Source organism: Oryzias melastigma, linkage group LG17 (genome assembly GCF_002922805.2).
Source record: "Oryzias melastigma strain HK-1 linkage group LG17, ASM292280v2, whole genome shotgun sequence".
Taxonomy (NCBI): domain Eukaryota; kingdom Metazoa; phylum Chordata; class Actinopteri; order Beloniformes; family Adrianichthyidae; genus Oryzias; species Oryzias melastigma.
Window position 1 is genome coordinate 3073613 of NC_050528.1, and position 19589 is coordinate 3093201.

Genomic DNA, 19589 nt, shown 5'->3' on the forward strand with positions numbered 1-19589 from the left:
TCAATGTGTGGAGTTCAAAACTACACTAAGGAGAATCTGATTGTCCTGCTGAAATGTATGATATTTTTCTTATTTTTATATAGACAATAATTAAAAAGTTTCTCTAATTTTTTTATGGCCCGCAGCAGCAGTCTACTGACTCCAAGGACCATATTATTTTTGCTTAGAGTGAAAAAATGTAAAAAGGCCTAAAAAGGCCTCAAAGAAAGGGCCTAAGGCCAAACAGACCCGACCAGTGTAGAGAAGACAGAAAATACTCAGTGACACACTCATCCTAACCGCAACATTTTCTTTATTGTTTCTGCTTTGTTTATTATTATTATTATTATTATTATTAAAAATTGCACCCCCGCCACATACTCGGAAAGTCCTGAAAATGGGCGTGGTTAGCAAATAACCTCCGCTGATAAGAAAATCCCCAAATGACTTGCCGATTCTTATGAAAGTAACGTCAATCTGTTTGGTGACCTCAGGCGAACAAAACATAAAATGGTTGCTATGGAGATAAAACCAACAGAAAAGCCGCCACTTTGAAAAAAGTGCTTTTTCAATCTAGTTCTCACATACATCTCACTTCAGCTATACAGAAAGAGAAGAGACAGATTTGGGGATGATAGTGGGGGCTTAGCAAGTGAGCTCGGGTCAAAGGTTGCCGTCGAGGGCGGTGAAGGAGTGTAGGGGCGGGGAGCGAGGGCGGAGTTGGTGCGTGTGGGCAGGCAGCAAGGGAGAGGCCGGGCGGCGAGGGTGAGGCCGGGTGGCGACTGCGGGCCATCCAGCGGGTTGTCAACGTGATGATACTGCAGTGTGGAGCGTGAAGAAATGTCAGTGTGTATCAAATTAAAGTTAAAAAAAACCCAAAACAGTTGTGTTTATCAGGCCATGCGTGCTGCATCCCAGAGTTCCATGATGATTTCCTTCATACTGCAGTTGAGCATTAATGTTTGTGTAAAAAGTCTTTACATTCAAATAGAAAAACACACATTAGCATCAATGTTAGCATAATGCTAACATTTCTTATAAAAGCTTTATTAGGATATGTGTGTGTGTGTGAATCCATACACGGCAAGCAGAAGGAAATTAGATTTAAGGGTCCACTCTGATCATCTTCTGATCTATTTTCTAAGTGTTCCCCGTGTTTTTTTTAATCATGAAGCCAAAATAATAATAATAAAAAAATTAGTTTTCTAGGACATAGTTTCTGCAGAGCAGCAGGAGTTCATCAGAAATTCTCCTCTAAGGGCAGGACTTTTGACGTGGAGGATCTCCGGCCTCACTTCCCGTCTGTCAACACTCTCTCCCGCTAGCTTACAGCCCCTCACACCCCCAACCTTACGTTATCAGCGCAACGACAATGGTGGTTGGTATCGGAGCTATTCAAACGTACAGATTTCAGCTCGGATGAGGAAAATCAAAGACGTTCATGGATCTGTTTGTCTGGAAGAGAGAATGGAGCGGAGCAAGGAGCTTTTATCTCAGCCCAGAGTATTTTCTACGAGCTTTTCAACGTTTTTTCTTTTTTTTGTCTGCTCCTGATTTACAACAATTTCAATAAAGACTCAGAAATGCAATTTTGAGATTACATTTTTTTCCCGTATGTCCTCCATCATTAAAAAAAGTACCACAAAAACACACTTTTTGTTGCTGTGGGTTATAAATTGTAAATACAATTAAAAATGATTAATTAAAGTTTCAAAATGACTGCAGTGTTGAATTTAAACTGTGTCTGACACAAGAAATATGGTTTTAGAAACAAAAGTGATCATGTGCTAATGTATGTATCCAGTTTAAATTGACAAAGTTAAAGCTAATCCTGGTAAATTGTTAGCATTGTATTTGTTTATAAGACGTTAAGGTACTCTAAAAAGTGATTCATAATTTGACTTCCTCAGGTCCGATTTGAGGTGATTTAACATCATCACACCTGCGTGGATTCATCAGGTTTGTTTTTACTGACACTTGTCGGTGAAACGATGTATTACAACATGATCCTGAACAAGAAAAGAAAGCAAAAATAAATAAATAAAAATCAAAAGTTTGAACTCAGCAAAGAAAAAAGCTATATCAGAAAAATCTAATAGAAAAAAAATATAATAGATGTTTAAATCTCGCGATGATTTTACCTAAAGAAAAAAAACCCAATAAACAGCTTCAAATGACTTTTCAACTTTTTACTGTTTTTAAATTAAATGATAAAAGTCTAAAGAACCTGTAAACTTCAGGTGTTAATCTGAATAAAGTACACCGTCATTTTCCCGGGAGATGCGTGTTTGTTGACAGGGCAACTTTCCCCGCGTGACGTGTCAGCTGGAGGAAACACTCACCGGGGGGATCGGGCATGCTTCCCTAAAACACCTCATCCGTTACCCGGTCTGCAGCTCAACTCAGCCGGCGATGACTCCCGGAGGAAACCGGATTTTATAACTTTTTTTTTCCTAACGAGCGGCGCGTTTTTCATGGCGAGCAGAGCCGCGTGCTTCCAACAGGTACAGAGGAACACGACAGGTGAGCTCGGAGGAAGAACCGCTTCCCCCTCAGACTTCAGCTCAGGGTTTCCGGGATGGGCTCGGTCACCTCCGCCTTCTCAAGATCCCGGAACGCCTTGGTGAAAGTGGGCTCCGAGCCCGACAAGCACGACCCGGAGAGGAGCCAGTCCGCTCCGGAGTCGGACCGAACCAGGAAGAGAGGCGCGCGCTTCAGCGCGTCCGGCCAGCCCGCGCGGCAGAGCTCGCGCCAGTCTCTGTCCGAGGTCCTGAGCAGACAGGACTCCGGCAGGCAAAGTTCACGGAGGAAGGTCTCTGAAGGTCAGCAGGGCGGTGAGTCAGATCTGTCTCCTTGGCATTTTAGAGTTTATTTTATTTACCAAAAAAGAAATACATTTTAAAAAGAGTTTTTTGTTTTGTTTATTTTAAGGGCAGGAGTGTCAAACTCAATCACACAAGGGGCCAAAATCCAAAACACACCTTAGGTTACGGGCCAAAGAAAGATAAACATTTATTGAACACTCTAAGACTATATTTTTAAAACTTTAAAACTGTAACTTTTTAACATAATTATGAACTATATAGCATTACCTGCGATAATGCTAGCGTGAATGCTATAAGCTGAATTTGCCCGCTGAAGATGCTGAAATTGATAGCTAAAAACGCTAAAGTTGATAGCCAGTGAAGATATTAGCTAAATGCCTAATTAGCCTAAAAAACAGTTAACAGCTATCATTTAGCTGAAAAAATATAATTCAAAATATCCTTAAAAAATTGAAAAGAGTGTAAATTAGCCAAAACAGTTAGTGTGCGAATAGAAGCCCAACTACAAAACAGCCTAAAAAAACGTAGAAAAAAAGCTAAATTAGCCCAAACTGCTAGCATGTAGCTGGAATATTAGCTAAACTCCAAAACAGCCTAAAAAACGAAGAAATAAAGGTTAAAATAGTCAAAAAAGAAAACGCTAAATCAACCAAAAACAGCTAGCATGTGGCTGAAAAGAAACAGCCAAACTTTAAAGTTGCTTAAAAAAACTGAAAAAAGGCTAAACTAGCCGAAATAGCTAGCATGTAGCTTAAATATGAGCTAAACTCCAAAAAAGCCCTAAAAACGTATAGAAAAAAGGCTAAACTAGCCAAAACAGTTAGCATGCAGCTGAAATATTAACTAAACTCCAAAATAGCCAAAATCAATCTTATTAGATACCAAAATAGTCCAAAAAGCTAGCAGGATGTCAATTTAAAAAAAAACTTTAAAACTGTAACTTTTTACCATATTATGAATAATAAAAAGTCATGAATATTAATCCAGAATAAATCAACTTAAACCTTAAATAACTTTCAATATTTTACTCTCCATAAAAATATATTTTGTCAAAATTATACAAGTTAGAAATGAGAACAAGATAACATCGGGTCATCAATAACAATAACATAAAATGATCTGGAGGGCTGGATAGAATTACCTGGAGGGCCGGATCCGGCCCCCGGGCCTTGACTTTGACACATGTTTTAGAGTATAGTTTATTAAATTATTGTAAAATCTGAGTTTTAAAATGTTCCTTAGAGACAAAATAAATAAGAACATAAGTTGTTTTTTTGATGTTTTTAATGACATGTTAAGTTTATGCAGAACATTTCTCAACACTCAAGTTTAAAAGAAAAAAAAATGTGTTTATTTAAACATTTTGATCCACGTGACCCAAAAAACTGCATATATTTAACATTATGTTTTCACAATATCAGCATCTTTTTTATTTGTACTTTAAATATTTTTATAAGAACAAAAAACTTTTGTTTTTAGATAATTTAGGGTTTTAATTACACAAAATACATTGACTCCTCTATGATTAAACAGTTTTACATGGAGATAAACTGCAAGTGGATTTCCAGTGAGATATTAACCAGTGAGATACATTAGCAAACATGCCGTTGATTTACTCACTGCTGGTTAAATAGATATGTTTTCCCGTTTATTTGAGCTGCCTGCTGGCTGCAGCGGGATTGTTGTGACAGGTTTCTGTTCTCTTTTTTTCTCTAAAGGAGGACAATTGTTCACTTCAGAGGGTTAAGTGAATCTACTCCTGGAAAAAAGCTGCTCTGAATAAATGCTGAGCCCTTTGAAGGCCGGCTTCAATGCAGCATATCTCCACAAGCAAAGCATCTCTTTGATATATGAGACGTCGCTGGGACAGAAATAACCTAAATGAAAATGTTCTCTTATCAATTTTAGGATGGAAACCATTTCCTGACTGAAGCTACAGTTTGTCAAATAGGTGTTAATTTTGAAAAATATATTCCATTGAAGTTTTAAATGAATGCTTACTGAGATAATGTTACTGGCTTTACTGTCTTAGTATTTTTAACACTTTCCTTTTTGTAGACAATTACTCTTGTGTATTTTTTAATCTATTTCAGGAGTATCAAACTCAATCACACGATCGGCCAAAATCCAAAACACTCCTTAGATCGCGGGACGAACAGGAAAAACATTTATTGAACACTCTAAAACTAAATATTTAAAACTTTAAAACTGAAACTTTTTAACATAGTTGTGAACTAGATATACAGTATTACCTGTGATAATGCTAGTGTGAATGCTGTAAGCTGAATTTGGCTGCTGGACATACTAGTGCTGATAGTTGAAGATGCTGAGATTAATAGTTAAAAACGCTGAAGGTGATAGCAGAAATCACTGAAGCTAATAGCTGAAAACACTGTGGCTGATAGAAAAAAAATGCTGAAGCTGATGGCTCAAAATGCTGAAGCTGAAAGCTAAAAACGCTGAAGCTAATAGATGAAAATGCAGAAATTGATAGCTAAACACGCTGAAGCTGATAGCTGAAAACACTGAAACTAACAGCTGAAAGCGCTGAAGCTGATTGCTGAAAATGCTGAAGTTGATAGCTAAAATCACTGAAGCTGATAGGCAGCTAAAATAATAGCTAAATGATAAATTAGCCTAAAAAAAACTTAGGTTATCCAAAACAGCTAGCATGTAGCTGAAAAAATAGCTAAACTTCAAAATATCATAAAAAACTGAAAAAAACGCCTATATTAGCCGAAACAGCTAGTGTGGAAATATTAGCTTAACTACAAAACAGCCTAAAAAAATGTAAAAAGAAAACCCCAAATTAGCCAAAACAGTTAGCTTGTAAATGAAATATTAGCTGAACTCCAAAACAGCCTAAAAAATCTTAGTAAATGCCAAAATATGTTGAAATCCTTGTGAAGAAACTTAAACTTAAACTGGGTTTTTTATACCAACACAAATGCTGTTTTTCTTTTAAAGTTAAAAAGCGTCTTGTTGCTGCAACTTTTCTACCCATTTTAGATTATGGAGATCTGCTCTATATGAACGCCTCTGCTAATTGTCTTAGTAAGATTGATTCTGTGTACCATGCTGCTCTAAGGTTCATCACCAACAGTAGGTCATTGACCCATCGCTGTCAGCTGTACCACAAAGTGGGATGGCCTTCTCTGTCCACCAGGCGATTAACTCACTGGTACAGTTTTATTTACAGAGCTATACTTGGACTTCTTCCTGATTATATTTGTAACTTAATCACACAGAGATATGTTCAATCTCATGCTTTGCGTTCCAATAACCATTTATTACTCTCTGTTCCTTCTGTTAGTACTGAGCTTGGGAAAAAGGCTTTTTTCTCATCTGCTCCATCCTCATGGAATTTGCTTCAAAAGGACTTGCAACTGAGAGAACTTATCTCTATGAATGCTTTTATATCTAGATTAAGAGCACTTGAGACTGCTTCTTTAAATTGTACATGTTTTAGCTAATTAATTTATATGAAATTTTAACCTTCATTGTAATTCTGTTTTATTTGCTTAACAAATGTTGTATTTTATTGTTGTATTGATTCCTCCCCAGGGCTCCCTTGAAAAAGTGGTTTGAAATCTCAATGGGATCCACCCCTGGTTAAATAAAGGTTAATAATAATAATAATAGTCCTAAAAGCTAGCACAATGTCAATTTTTAAAACTTTAAAACTGTAACTTTTTAACATAATTATGAATAATAAAAAGGCAGGAATATTATTCCAGAATAAATCAACTTAAACCTTAAATAACTTTCAATATTTTACCCTCTGTTTTCTTCATGTCCTCCATCATCAGAAAAATGCAGCAAGAACATGTTGAAAACACCAAAAACATCATTTTCATCTTTACTTTGAGAAAAAATGCATTTGATAATCAATACTTTAAAATCCATTATCTTAAAAAAATCCAGCTTTAATCAAAGCATAACTGAATAAAATTCCCTTTAGCTGTGAAGAACTAAAGGAACAGAAAACAATCTGAAACCTCTTGACCTTTTCTCTGCTCCGTCTCGTTTCCATGCCATTAACTTCTCTACATCACCGTCGTGCCGAATCCAACTACCTCATCGGCATCTCTTAGGAAAACGTCTCCCTGGTTAGTTCCTCAAATATCATCTGCACTGCCATGTTTCCATGATCAGATGACATAGAGTTCCTCCTGCTCCCCAGCGGCATTCAAGGCCCATTCTGACTTCCAGCCCGATTACTCATCTGTTCCTCTGCCTTCCTAAAGATGAGGAGTTCCTCTGGTCAGCTCCGTACGTGTCAGGGGATCCCAGCAACCACAGCTCAGTTATGACCATTCTGGCAAATGTGGAACAAAGCTGCTGCTGGTGATTCTATGAAAGATACGATCGCAGAGGCCTTTATTTCAACAAATGCAGGATCAATGGAGATAATAATAATAATCTTTTTAGGTGAAACCATTGACTGTATATGAGAACTGGACTGAGTCAGGAACAGGAAGTACCTGCTGGCTCCAATACACTTCCATAGAGAAATAAACAGCTGCTAATCGGTCAATTCTTTGATAATAATGTTTTTTGTTTTCTGTATTTCAAGTTATTTAAGTTATAAACTGACCAATCAGAAGCTTCAATAAAAAGTGGCTCGTCATCTAATGTTCAAAAGTTTAGATCTTTATTGAAATTGCGCCAAAGCTTCACTATGACGAGATTAACAACCGATAGACCAATTTTGAGATCATGAACTAATAGTTCGGGTTTTCCTCTTAAAGTGAACTAAATAACAACATTAAAAAATCCTGCTTTAGTCTACCTGCTATTTTAGTATAACTGAAAAAAGAGAGGTATTGACAAACAAAACCTGGCAAAAATCAACAAAACAATAAAGAAGAGTCAGAAATACTAACTTTTTTTTCCCATTTTGTAAATATAATTTCAAATTCTTTCTTGAGCTCAAATAAGTTACTTCTTTTTGATTCCCGGTTCACCACATCTTCTCTTTGAAGCGCTGTTTGAAACTGACAGTAAACTAGAAGTTTTATCAACATTTTTGAATCATTTTACATCTCCATCCTTTGAACCAGTCAACATTCATCTAAAGAAACTTTCTTTCTTCCAGAACATGAACCGATCTTCATTGTGTCTTCATCTGTGAACACATTTGTGTGTTTGTCATCATTTGTCTCAAAGAGAGCAGTGATTGTTTGGAACGTCGGAGCGTTCGCGGTTTCTAAAATTCTTTGATCAACAGCTTTTCTGTTTTTTGGTTAGCTTTGCCCTGCTGACCAAACACTTACTTAGACCGCTCTGATCTGGACCCATGCTGGCTCAAATACCATTAGCCCGGCGTCTTCACTCCGCCTGCATATTTTATTTTTCATCTTTCAGAATTCGTCGCCTCAGGGCGGCAGAATTCACACGTCAGCTCTGTTTGTCAGATAATTTCCCCCAGGTTTGAAAGTCAGGCTAACATTATCCTTAAAGGTTCCTCTAATAAGTATTTAGCAGGGGAGATGGCCAACTCCCCGGTACCCTGTGTGTCCTAATTACATGAGCATGTCACTGTGGCGACAGCGGCGCTGGGACTGACGGAGTGAGTGTCGCTCTGGAGTCTGGGGGAGACCTCTAATGAGCTTGTTTTTCTGTCTGGTTGCATCGTCGTCATTATTTGTGATGCTTTTTGTAAAGAAGAGGAAAAAAGCTGCCAGATTTAATTACTCTGTAAAAGTATTTTTAAGTGTTTAGCTGTCAGCATTAGACAACAGGAAGGTGAACATTTGAGCTGTTGGGATGTCTGCTCCTCAGTTAGACGTCCCTCTTTACATCTCCACAGATAATGAAGGTCTTTGGTGATGTCCTCCTGTTTGATGACCAGATCAAAGGTCGACGGACAGCTTTTCCTCTATTTACATCAGCAGGTGTTTTTTTGTGTCCTCTACACAAAGATTTACTGCTTTCTCTTAAAAAAACACAGTCATTTCATTTTAAAGATTACAAAAATATCAGTCAAACTTTACAGGGACAATTTCTGTTCACCAAAACACAAACAAAAACCATAAAACAGGCGTGTCAACCTCAATCGCACAGGGGGTCAAAATCCAAAACAGGGCGAACAGGATAAACGTTTATTGAACATTTTTTAGCTAAATAAAAAAATAAAAACATAACTTTTTAACATAACATTACCTGTGATAATGCTAGTGTGAATGCTGTAAGCTGAATTTGGCCGCTGAAGATTCTGGTGAAGATACCAGAAGATGCTGAAATTCATAGCTAGAAACGCTGAAGCTGATAACCAGCTAAAAATATTAGCTAAATGTCTAATTAGCCTAAAAAATGAAATAATAAAACTAATAATACTTAAGTTAGCCAACACAGCTAGCATGTAGCTGAAATATTAGCTAAATTGCAAAATTGCCTAAAAAACTGAAAAAATCATACATTTGCCAAAATTGCTAGCATGCAGCTGAAATATTATCTAACTCCAAAACAGCCTTAAAAAAATAATAAAATAAATTAGCCAAAACAGCTAACATGCAGATTAAATATCAGCTAAACTCTAAAACAGCCTAAAAAACAAAACAAAAATGCCTAAATTATCCATAACAGCTAGGATGTAAATATTAACCTAACTACAAAATACCCTGAAAAAAAGAAGAAAATCCTAAATTAGCCAAAACAGCTACTATGTAGTTGAAATATTAACTAAGCTCTAAAATAGCCCAAAAAATCTTAGTAAATGCCAAAATAATCCAAAAAGCTGCAGAATACTAATCTTTAAAACTTTAAAACTGTAGCTTTTTAATGTGATTCTGAATAATAAAAATGCAGGAATATTATTCCAGAATAAATCAACTTAAACCTTAAATAACTTTCAATATTTTACTCTCCATAAAAAGTTAGAAAAATTAGAAATGAGCTCAAGATAACATCAGGTCATTAATAACAATGAAATAAAATGATCTGGAGGGCCGGACAGAATTACCTGGAGGGCCGGATTCGGCCCCTGGGCCTCGACTTTGACACATTTGCCTTAAAAGATGAACTGCGGATGTCTATAAAACAGCCTTAATAAGTACAATTTGTGATTAGAAGCCTTAGCATCCTTGGCGTACTGCACAGCCTGATAGGTCTTCCTGTTGCCTAGCGATGGTGACGTTCTAGTAATGACCCTCAAAGAAAATGAATCTTCACAATAATTCAGCAGAAATCTGGGCGAGGAGGCGAGGGCACCTCTCAGCAGCTGTTGTAGAGAACGTTCTGGCATCGACGCCTCCGTGTCCCCATGATTGTTACTGCACAGGTGTGAAGGTAAACATTACCCAGAATCCTGTTTGTCATCCCGAATCACCTGTCCCTCGTTATCCTGAATGATTTCATTTCGGTAAAGAAGGGGCTGATCCTGTAATTAGACCCCGATGTTGACATTTATCACTTCTAACTGTCTTGATCAAACTGCTGATTTTATTTCTCTGATCGTTTACTGATGTAGTGACAACAACCACTGCTTTATTTCTGTGACGGTTTGGAGTACTTTTTAAGATCAGTTTCAAATCATCTGCATGGAGGTCAGCTTAACCCTGGACTCTGGTTTGAGTGAAGCATTCTTGGATACGTAGAGGAATGAAATGACTGCAGATGTGTTGTAGCTGCTCTCCATCATGGATGTTTGTGTTTGAGGTTTGAGCGCGTCAGGCAGATGTTTGTAGATCCAGCAGGACGCCGTTTCTGCTTAGATGCTGAGCTGCTTCCAGTCCATCAGAGACGAGGACAGATGGAACTGGATCGGGGTTTTCCTTTTGGAACAGAAGGATTTTCATCTCTGATGACTGAAAGACAAGATAACGATGAACCTGGTTCTTGCTAAGCTCTTTCTGTTAAATGTTTGAAAGGTTTTGTTTTATTTACTGATGATAAAAGTAAAAGATGGTGGAAACTTACAGCAACCAAAAGGATAAAAACAAGTTTGAAATAAATAAATTAGATTATTATTATTTTTTTTAAACAAATGTAACTTTATTTAGAAAGTATTTTTCAAACTGTATCAATACGAAGCTGCTTCATAGGTTAAAAACAACTAAAATGAAATGATAAAACACACAGAATGCCCTTAACCTATGAGGTAAGACCAGTTTCAAAATATTTTGTATTCATAAAGAGAAATTCATATTCATAAATACATTTATATTTTCTGCACAAATGTGCAGAAAAAATCTGAATACAACACTTAGTTTTACGTTTAACATGTCTATTTTGAGTACAACTTGTCCTTGTTTTGAATATGAATTTCTCCTGTTCACAAACTGTCAAAAATACGTCAGGGTGTCAAAGGTTACACATGAGTGCCAGAACAGGTTATCGGGAGGATATGCTTAAATTAAGACCTAAAAAAGCAACAAAAACAAACAAAAATGATTTCTTGATAAGCTTTAGGAGCCCAATTAAAAAGCTCCTTCATAAATAAAGCTGTTTTGTGTTGACTAGTGCTGCCACAAACAATTATTTTAATAGTCAACTAATCACCAATTATTTACTTTCCGATTTGTCAACTAATTGGATAATGCACAAAGTGGATGTAAAGCACACATCTAAACCATTATTAACTTTAAACTAACTCAAAACTAGATATATAGCATTACCTGTGATAATGCTAGTGTGAATGCTGTAAAGTGAATTTAGCAGCTGAAGATGCTGAAATTGATAGCTGAAAACACTGAGGTTGATTGCTGCAATCACTGAGGCTAAAAGCTGAAAACGCTGAAGCTGACAGCCAGTCAGTTAAAGTATTAGTTAAATGCAGAATTAGCCTAAACAACTGGAAAAAGCCTAAATAAGCCAAAGAGTTAGCATGCTGCTAAAATATTAGCTAAATTCCAAAATAGCCCAAAAAACCTTAATAAATGTCAAAATACTCCAAAAAGCTAGCAGAAGGCCATTATAACTTTAAACTTTACTACACTCTGACTCAATATAATATAAAGTAACGACTAATCGGCTATTAAATTAGTCGTCGACTATTTTAATAGTCGATTAGTCGACGACTAATTGTTGACTTATAGTAATGTCTGAAAATGTGCCATTTTTAACCTTCGTAACGCATCAAATATCTTTGAGGTTAGATCATTGTTGGGACTGTTTCATAATAAAGGAATTTAGAAATATGTAACAGCATGACACTGTAGGAAAATACAGACGAAAGTTAAAAAAAGTATTTCCAGATGGACCTTTAACCTTGGTTCAGATCAGGACTGATCCGGATGTGATCCAAAGTCAATCCAAAAAACCTTCATGAATTATATTGGGATGGAAATCCAAGTAACGAACAATAAAGTTTTTCCTGTATCTGTATCATCAAACAAAACCTTCCTTTTGACTGACCTTCAGGATCTTCTCTTATGAACTCAGAGTGGTTCTAAAGAGTTCTAAAGCTGCTTGTTGGTCTTCTGTAAACGTGAATTGTTTACAGATCCTCGTTTGTTGCCCAGCAGAGACTATGTTCTCCTCGGCTGATGTTGGAGGAACGTTTGTGTACATGGTTTGGATTTTGCTGATGAGGCAGACACACGAAGACGATGGAGTTCAGAGGTTCTGGAGGTACGGAGAGAAAATAGTTCCATCTGATCTGTGTGTCTGTTGATTTGTAACTCATACAATACATTCTGTGTGTACTTGTACTTTTGTGTTCAAATGCACAACAAATGTACAAAATACAAGAAAATACAATCTAAACAAACTAGGGATGTCCCAATCAGGTTTTTTTGGGCCCGATCCGATTCCGAGTCATTTGATTTTGTGTATCTGCCGATACCGAGTCCCGATCCGATACTTTTATAAGACATTTAAAACATTAATGAATTGAAGAAACAGATTTGTGTTGTCCCTTATTTATATTTCAATAACCTTTTTTTATCATTAAACACTTAAATAAAACACTTCTGTGAAGTAGCTTTAATAAACAAGTAAAAATACAGCAAATATAAACTAGGAAAGAAAATACAATTTTCTTGTTATATAAGTGATAATTAGTCATGTGATAAAGTTTAGTGACTTTAGCTTTAACATCTTTAGAGCTATTGAACATTTTTGACCAAATGTGATTCCTGTCCTCATTTAAAATTCTTAAAAATAAATTATGATTTTGTTTTAGCATAACATTTGAGTGTTCATGAATAGCTGGTATGATTATTAGTTTTAATGTATTAGTTTTATTTATTTAGTTATTTTTAAGATTATGTACTTATTCTTCAAGTTCTTAAGACATCACATTTTTGGTTTTATTGCCAGAGTAGTTAATTTTCTTAACTGTTATTTCTCTGTCCGATAAATAAAACAGGCATATCAAAGGACAGCTGGGGTCCTAAAGTCTAAGGCTAAATCACGGCGCTAGCATGTAGCAGTTAGCAGCTGCTGTTTAGCCACCTGTCTGCAGCATGAAGAGCTTCACATTAAAAAGAAACAAAATACTGTCTTTTTCTGTTGGAATACCTTTAGAGGTTGTTGTTTGAGTTATGACAAACCAATAGAGACACTTGCTGTCAGTTTAAAGATTTTTTTAAAGAGTTATTGATCCCGGAAGTTAGCTTTCTAGCTAGCTTTGTTTACAAGTTAGCCTTCTGCTTGAGCTGCTGCTGTTTTCTGCTGCGTTTTCTGGTGATGACATTTTGTGATCTTTTCATGACATGCAGACTTCTAGTGGAGTATTTATCCGGAATGATAAGGTGAAATATAAAGCTCTGATCATAATGAGAATTAATGAAATATCCGATCCTAATCGGACAAAGGAGTCCGATTCCGATCGAGTCCCAAATCACGTGATCGGCCCTGATTTCCGATCACGTGATCGGATCGGGACATCCCTAAAACAAACACAACTGTAAATTGCACTGGCTTAAAATGAACTACACGCACAAATCTTTAAAATCGACTCACTAATCGCCAGATACACGTTAAACTGCATCGTCGCACAAATTTGATATGAAGTTAGATTTGTTGCTAAAGTGTTGTTCGTCTGGAAAAAAAGGTTGGTACTCATAGTAAGAGATGTGTGTGTCTCTATAATGATTTTGTACTTGGAAAAGAGCCTGTCTTTAACATGACATTTTACACACATACAATGAATTTTCACGGATGACAATTTTTTCTACAAATACAAAACATTTTTACAGGCACACAATGTTTTTTTACATTTACAAAACATTTTTAAAGAGACAATTTTTTCTACAAGTGCAAAATCTTTTGCATCTTTTACAGACACAGATCTCTCACTAGTACATAACTTTTTTTTACAGACGGACAATACTTTAGCAACAAATCTAACTTCATACTCTTCACGTCTCCAAGATTAGTGTGTAAATGATGCGTTTAAATGCTGCTGAAATGCTAAGTCTTCAAAGTTTTCTTATCAGCTGCTTTGAACTTAATACCTAGTAAAAAACTTGACATTTTCACAATTTTTTTTAAACAAAATGCCCCGACAATTACAAAAAAATGTCTAAAAACACTTAAGTCTTAGAAAAAAGGAGTTTCAGAACCAATCAGATTTTCTCTACAGCTCCTCCCTCCTATGGTAAGCCTCTGCAGCATAGAGCTCTTCATATTTTTTTACATTTATTTAATTTAATGACAATACATAACATCAAAATGATATAAAATGAAATAACAGTTAATAAACGAAAAGGAGAAAAAAGAGGAAAACATGTATTATCTGTCTTTATCACTAAATTAACAAAAGTAAATCAAAGTACATCAAACAAAAAAAATGATCTTTACATAAATATTAACCCCAATTAAAATGAACATATGAAATAAATAAATACACATTTACATAAAGTTATCTACACAAACCCTCTTATTCACCAACACAAGGTTCACTGGCATTAAAGTATTATGAAATATTTTTCTCTAGATATTATCAATCAGTTGCTTAATATCTTACTATTAATAATACTAAGGCAGCAATTATTTTTGTATTTTTGTATTTTTAGTTTCTTAGTCCAGTTTATTCCATACATATATTGAGGAACATCTCACCAATACCTTTGTTCTAAACCTCAGTTTTCTAAATATTTCATGTCCATATAAATGTATATTCATTTTTTTTACATGTGAATACACAATTGCAGCTGCACACAAACATTCAGACAAAAGTTAAAAATCAAGTCTTACACATAAATCGGATGGAACATTTTTCTCTCCAACAGCCTTCCGCTCAGTTTCTTTGATACCAGTTAATGACGTTATAGATCCAGTTAGATCAAAGAGGAACACAAACTGCCATTATGTTGTGTTTCTGAAGTGTTTCAGAAACATCATTATTTACAAAAACACATCTAAAGGTTTGAGCAGATGATTCGGAGGAGACAGGATCAGGAACAAGTCAGCTCTTTTTTGCAAAAAAATATTCTTAAAATTGGTTCCTGGATGTGAATCTTTTGGTTATTCCTTAGTGGAAGTCTAAAGTCTTAGTCCCAACCTCCCTTTTGGGTGGAAACGGGCTGATAAAATGGTAAACACAAGTGTCCTGTGTAAATTATGAAGGTCGCAGACAAATGAATAATTCCGTAGAGAGTAAATGTTCATGTTTTCAACGGGCATGCTGCGGGCGGCTGGTTGTAGTGAACACTTAGACAACACATAACTGACTACTAGAAATGAGGAAATGAGACAATCATTGTGTAGTTTGTATGGACATCCTTCAGGAGTTTAACATGGCGTCCCTTGAGGAGGCCGTACGAATATGGAGAGAAAATAGACTCACTCCGATTTGTGGGTGCATCATTCTTGATTTGTGCATAAATTAGGATTTGTGCGTGAGTATTCTTGATTTGTGCATGCGCATTCTTGATTTGTGCATAAATTAGGATTTGTGCGTGCATATTCTTGATTTTTGCGTGTGTATCCTTGATTTGTGCATGCGCATTCTTGATTTTTGCATGTGTATTCTCTATTTGTGCGTGCATATTCTTTATTTGGGCGTGCATATTCTTGATTTTTGCGTGTGTATTCTTGATTTGTGCGTGCATATTCTTGATTTTTGCGTGTGTATTCTTGATTTGTGCGTGCTTATTTTTGATTTTTGCATGCATAATTTGTGTGTAATTCTTTATTTGTGCATAACTTTGGATTTATGCGTGTGTATTCTTGATTTGTAACTCATATAATACGTTTTGTGCATAAGTAAAAAATTAACAAAATTTAAAAATATACAAAATACAATTTACACATGCACAAATTTAAACTAATTACACACAAAATCTTTAAAAAATACGCAGAAATCACCTTTTACGAAACCTAAGTTACACACGGATTCCATCTGTGAGTGATGCGTTCAAGTACTACTAGAATGCTGGGTCTTTAGAGTTTTCTTATCAGCCGTTTTAAACTTAGATTGTGAATAATATGTGATAAAACTTGACATTTTCCCACTTTCTTAAACAGATATGCCTGATAATTAATATTAAAAAGATTAAATAAACATTTTTAAAACACTTATATCTTTTAAAAATAAATATATCCCCCAGAACTGATCGCTTCGTCTCTACAGCCGAAGAGCTGTCAGAGGAGCTGCTGCAGATCAATAGCACTCTTCTGGAAAATATTTTTATTTTTAAAGTGATAAGCTCCTTTTGAGTGGTCAGTAGTTTTAGGACATTCTCCCCATGAACTGCAGATCATCAATGAATCACATGAACATCAATACTCTTTATTTAAGGGGCATTTTTTCATCCCACTGTGTCATTGGTTTAATGTTTGTATCGGTTTGGATTTCCAGTTTTAAACATTAACTAAAAACTTACTTTTGTTGAAGGACTTTTAATACTCAATATTTGGTGGAATCTTATTTTCTTTCTCTCATAACATTGAATTATTTTAGAGCTGGCACAATTAGTCGACTAATAGACGACTAATCGACTATTAAAATAGTTGACGACTAATTTAATAGTCTATTAGTCGTTACTTCATATTATATAGGGTCAGAGTGTGGTAAAGTTGAAAATCATATTAGCATTCTGTTAGCTTTTTGAACTATTTTGGCATTTATTAAGGTTTTTTTTAGGCTACTTTAGAGTTTAGCTAATATTTCAGCTACATGCTAGCTATCTTGGCTTATTTAGGATTCTTTCAGTTTTTTCAGGCTAATTTGGTGTTAAGCTAATATTCCAGATACATGCTAGTTGTTTCGGCTAACTTAGGCTTTTTTCATATTTTTAGGCTAATTTGGCATTTAACTAATATTTTAGTTAGCTATCAGCTTCAGCATTTTCAGCTATCAGCTTCAGCGTATTTAGTTATCAATTTCAGCATCTTCAGTGGCCAATTTCAGCTTACAGCATTCACACTAGCATTATCACAGGTAATGCTATATATGTAGTTTAAAGCTAATGAGTTTTACATTCACTTTGTGCATGACCCGATTAGTCGACTAATCGGAAAAATAATTGTCGATTAGTCGGCTATTAAAATAATCGTTTGTGGCAGAACTAAATTCTTTCACATTTTTTATGTATTTTATGGCTTTATGTATTTCTTGCTGTTGTTTTTGAAATGTTTTTGTTCTCAATCTTCTACATTTGAAATGTTCTTTGTTATTGTCCCAGTGGCATTGTAAAGTGCTGTATAACACTTCATTCATTCTATCGTCTTTCATATTCTTCAGTTGCTTCTCTTTGAAGCCCTTTGTGAGCCTCAACTCTGGTACATTTCTGTCTCTGATTGAACGATTGATTGAAAACTGGACATCAACAGCGAGACTCAACAGAGGATTATAAGGAGATCTGATGATTTAAAAAGGGGACAGATGTTTTCATAATTATTGTTGATCCAAATCAAACATACATGGTATTTTGACCCCTGCAGCAGCTCAGCTGTGTGTACCCACCAGTTCACAGTTGCTATAGGGATTTGTGGCTCCACTGAGTGAACAGCCTTTATTTCCTGTTCTGCACAGATTGCAATCACTTACTTACCGTTGAGCTAATTCCTATAAGAGGTTTTTATCAAGTTGTGTGTTTGGTTGACGGATCTCCCTGTTTCCTTTGTCTGGAGCCCCGTTCCAGAGTCTTTGTCAGCTGGGGGCATTATGCGGCGGTGGGTGGAGGATGTAGGTGTCTCATGCCTCTTTGCACATCCTGGCTGACATATGTGAGAGCTGGTGTACTCTCGAGGGAGCGCCTGTATACCCGGAGCTGTCTGCAGCAGCTGTTACCCTCCCGGGCTGCAGAAAGGGCTGAAATTTGCTCTGCTTTTTGTTGGGATATTATATTATATCTCATTCAGGGAGGCTTGTTACCACACCTGCAAGGCTCAAGGTGAGATATGTCAAAGCTTGTGAGGGATCTCTCAAATATTCTCTTTTATGGATAACAGTTGTGCTGCAGTTTTTGCATTATGATGTAATTTATGTCTCTGGAATCGTCCAGTTTGGAGATCATGTGCTTGATTTAAGGTGGTATTAGAGATTATGATGAAAGCAACATTTACAGGTGAGCCTTTAAAATTAGAAAGAAGAACTTTACAAAAAATTCAAAATGCATAAATACTCATGAGTTTAATTAATTGTCTTTTTTACAAAATTTTTCACTATTTTTTATGAACATGATATGGCTCCATTAACTGTACTGCCTTAAATACTTTATTTAGCCTCTACATTTGTCTGCGACAAAAATCTTAACCTCTGTGTGATAGTCATCCTTTAGTGTTTGCAGTGTTGAATTTATCATAGTAACTTATATTTCATGTTATTTTTTACTTCAGAGGGGGCAACAGCAGATTTTAAAGAGAGTCAAAAACTTATTTTGAATTGAATGAAAAAATATAGAAAAATATAGAAAAATTCTTCATCATTTTTCCTTAAGGGGCCTATATCCTGGTGTTCTTAAGTGTTTCAGAATAAACTATACACTTCATGGAAGGGGCGGTTCCCCACTTTGTGATGTCACAATGTGAGGTCCTGCTCATTTCTGTGGATTGGTTCAGGTTTTTTTTTTTTTTAAATGGTCTTAAATACGTGAAATTAGCAAAACACTGCTTTTTTAAAATGAGGACTAAACATTATAATACACTTAAAAGCTCAAACAAGTTGATTTTGTTTGGTATCGGCCCTTTAAGTAGATTATGGACTTTTTTGTTCATGGTTGTCTTATCAACGGTCGACAGTGTTTTGACAACAAAGACGTTTTGTTGGAGGTTCTTTTTACATCCACAGTTATGAGTCTGACGCTGAACGCTCACACCTTTCTGAGGTTTAGAGCTCATCCTGGCTGCAGACAAGATGGCGCCTGACATCATCAGACGGAAGTGGAAATAATACATCTTTCCATATTTTTCTGTGAAAAAAACAGTGTGAATATAGACCACAATGCATTGCAATTAAACAATTTTAGTTAAAAACTGTATTTTATTTGATTCTTTTCATAGACTGTAAAAACAATGGACAAATCGAGCACTGAGGTCCCCCATTGGAAATGCATTACTTCCTCTCCTCGCAAAAGTAGGCCGCCGCTTTCACCGTCAATTCCTGAAATGGATACCGCCATTTGCAAACAATCTTCAGCGATTGGTCTGAGTCATAGCTGAGTCATCGAATCTACAGGAAGTACTGTCGCCAATCAGGAGTGAGATTATTGCAACCGTCCACCTATTTCCACGCCTTTACCATGGGACCGCGGATGTAAACGCTTGCTCGAGACGACCGTGAAGCTGGCTTCCGATTTTTCCGTACAGGACCTGTTTTTAGGTGGTCTGAGTTCGAAAAATACAGTGGAACGCTCTCGCTGTGAATCGGAAGCCAACTTCATCGTCGTCGGC

The 19589-nt window shown here is 36.0% G+C and overlaps 1 protein-coding gene across 5 annotated transcripts in view; it reads left to right on the top strand.

The window, feature by feature from the left end:
* The first annotated feature begins 1527 nt into the window (after positions 1-1527).
* Positions 1528-19589, top strand: part of pde1cb (phosphodiesterase 1C, calmodulin-dependent b) — a 149661-nt gene continuing 131599 nt past the window's right edge. For 3 of the 5 annotated variants that reach the window (XM_024274010.2, XM_036216429.1, XM_024274011.2), the window contains exon 1: positions 1528-2813. In XM_024274010.2, the coding sequence (XP_024129778.1) occupies positions 2558-2813 (256 nt within the window). In that variant the 5' untranslated portion in view covers positions 1528-2557. Of the gene's footprint in view, positions 2814-9792; positions 10095-12287; positions 12378-19589 lie in introns of those variants that run through there. The other 2 variants (XM_036216433.1, XM_036216431.1) reach the window with 2 other exon arrangements.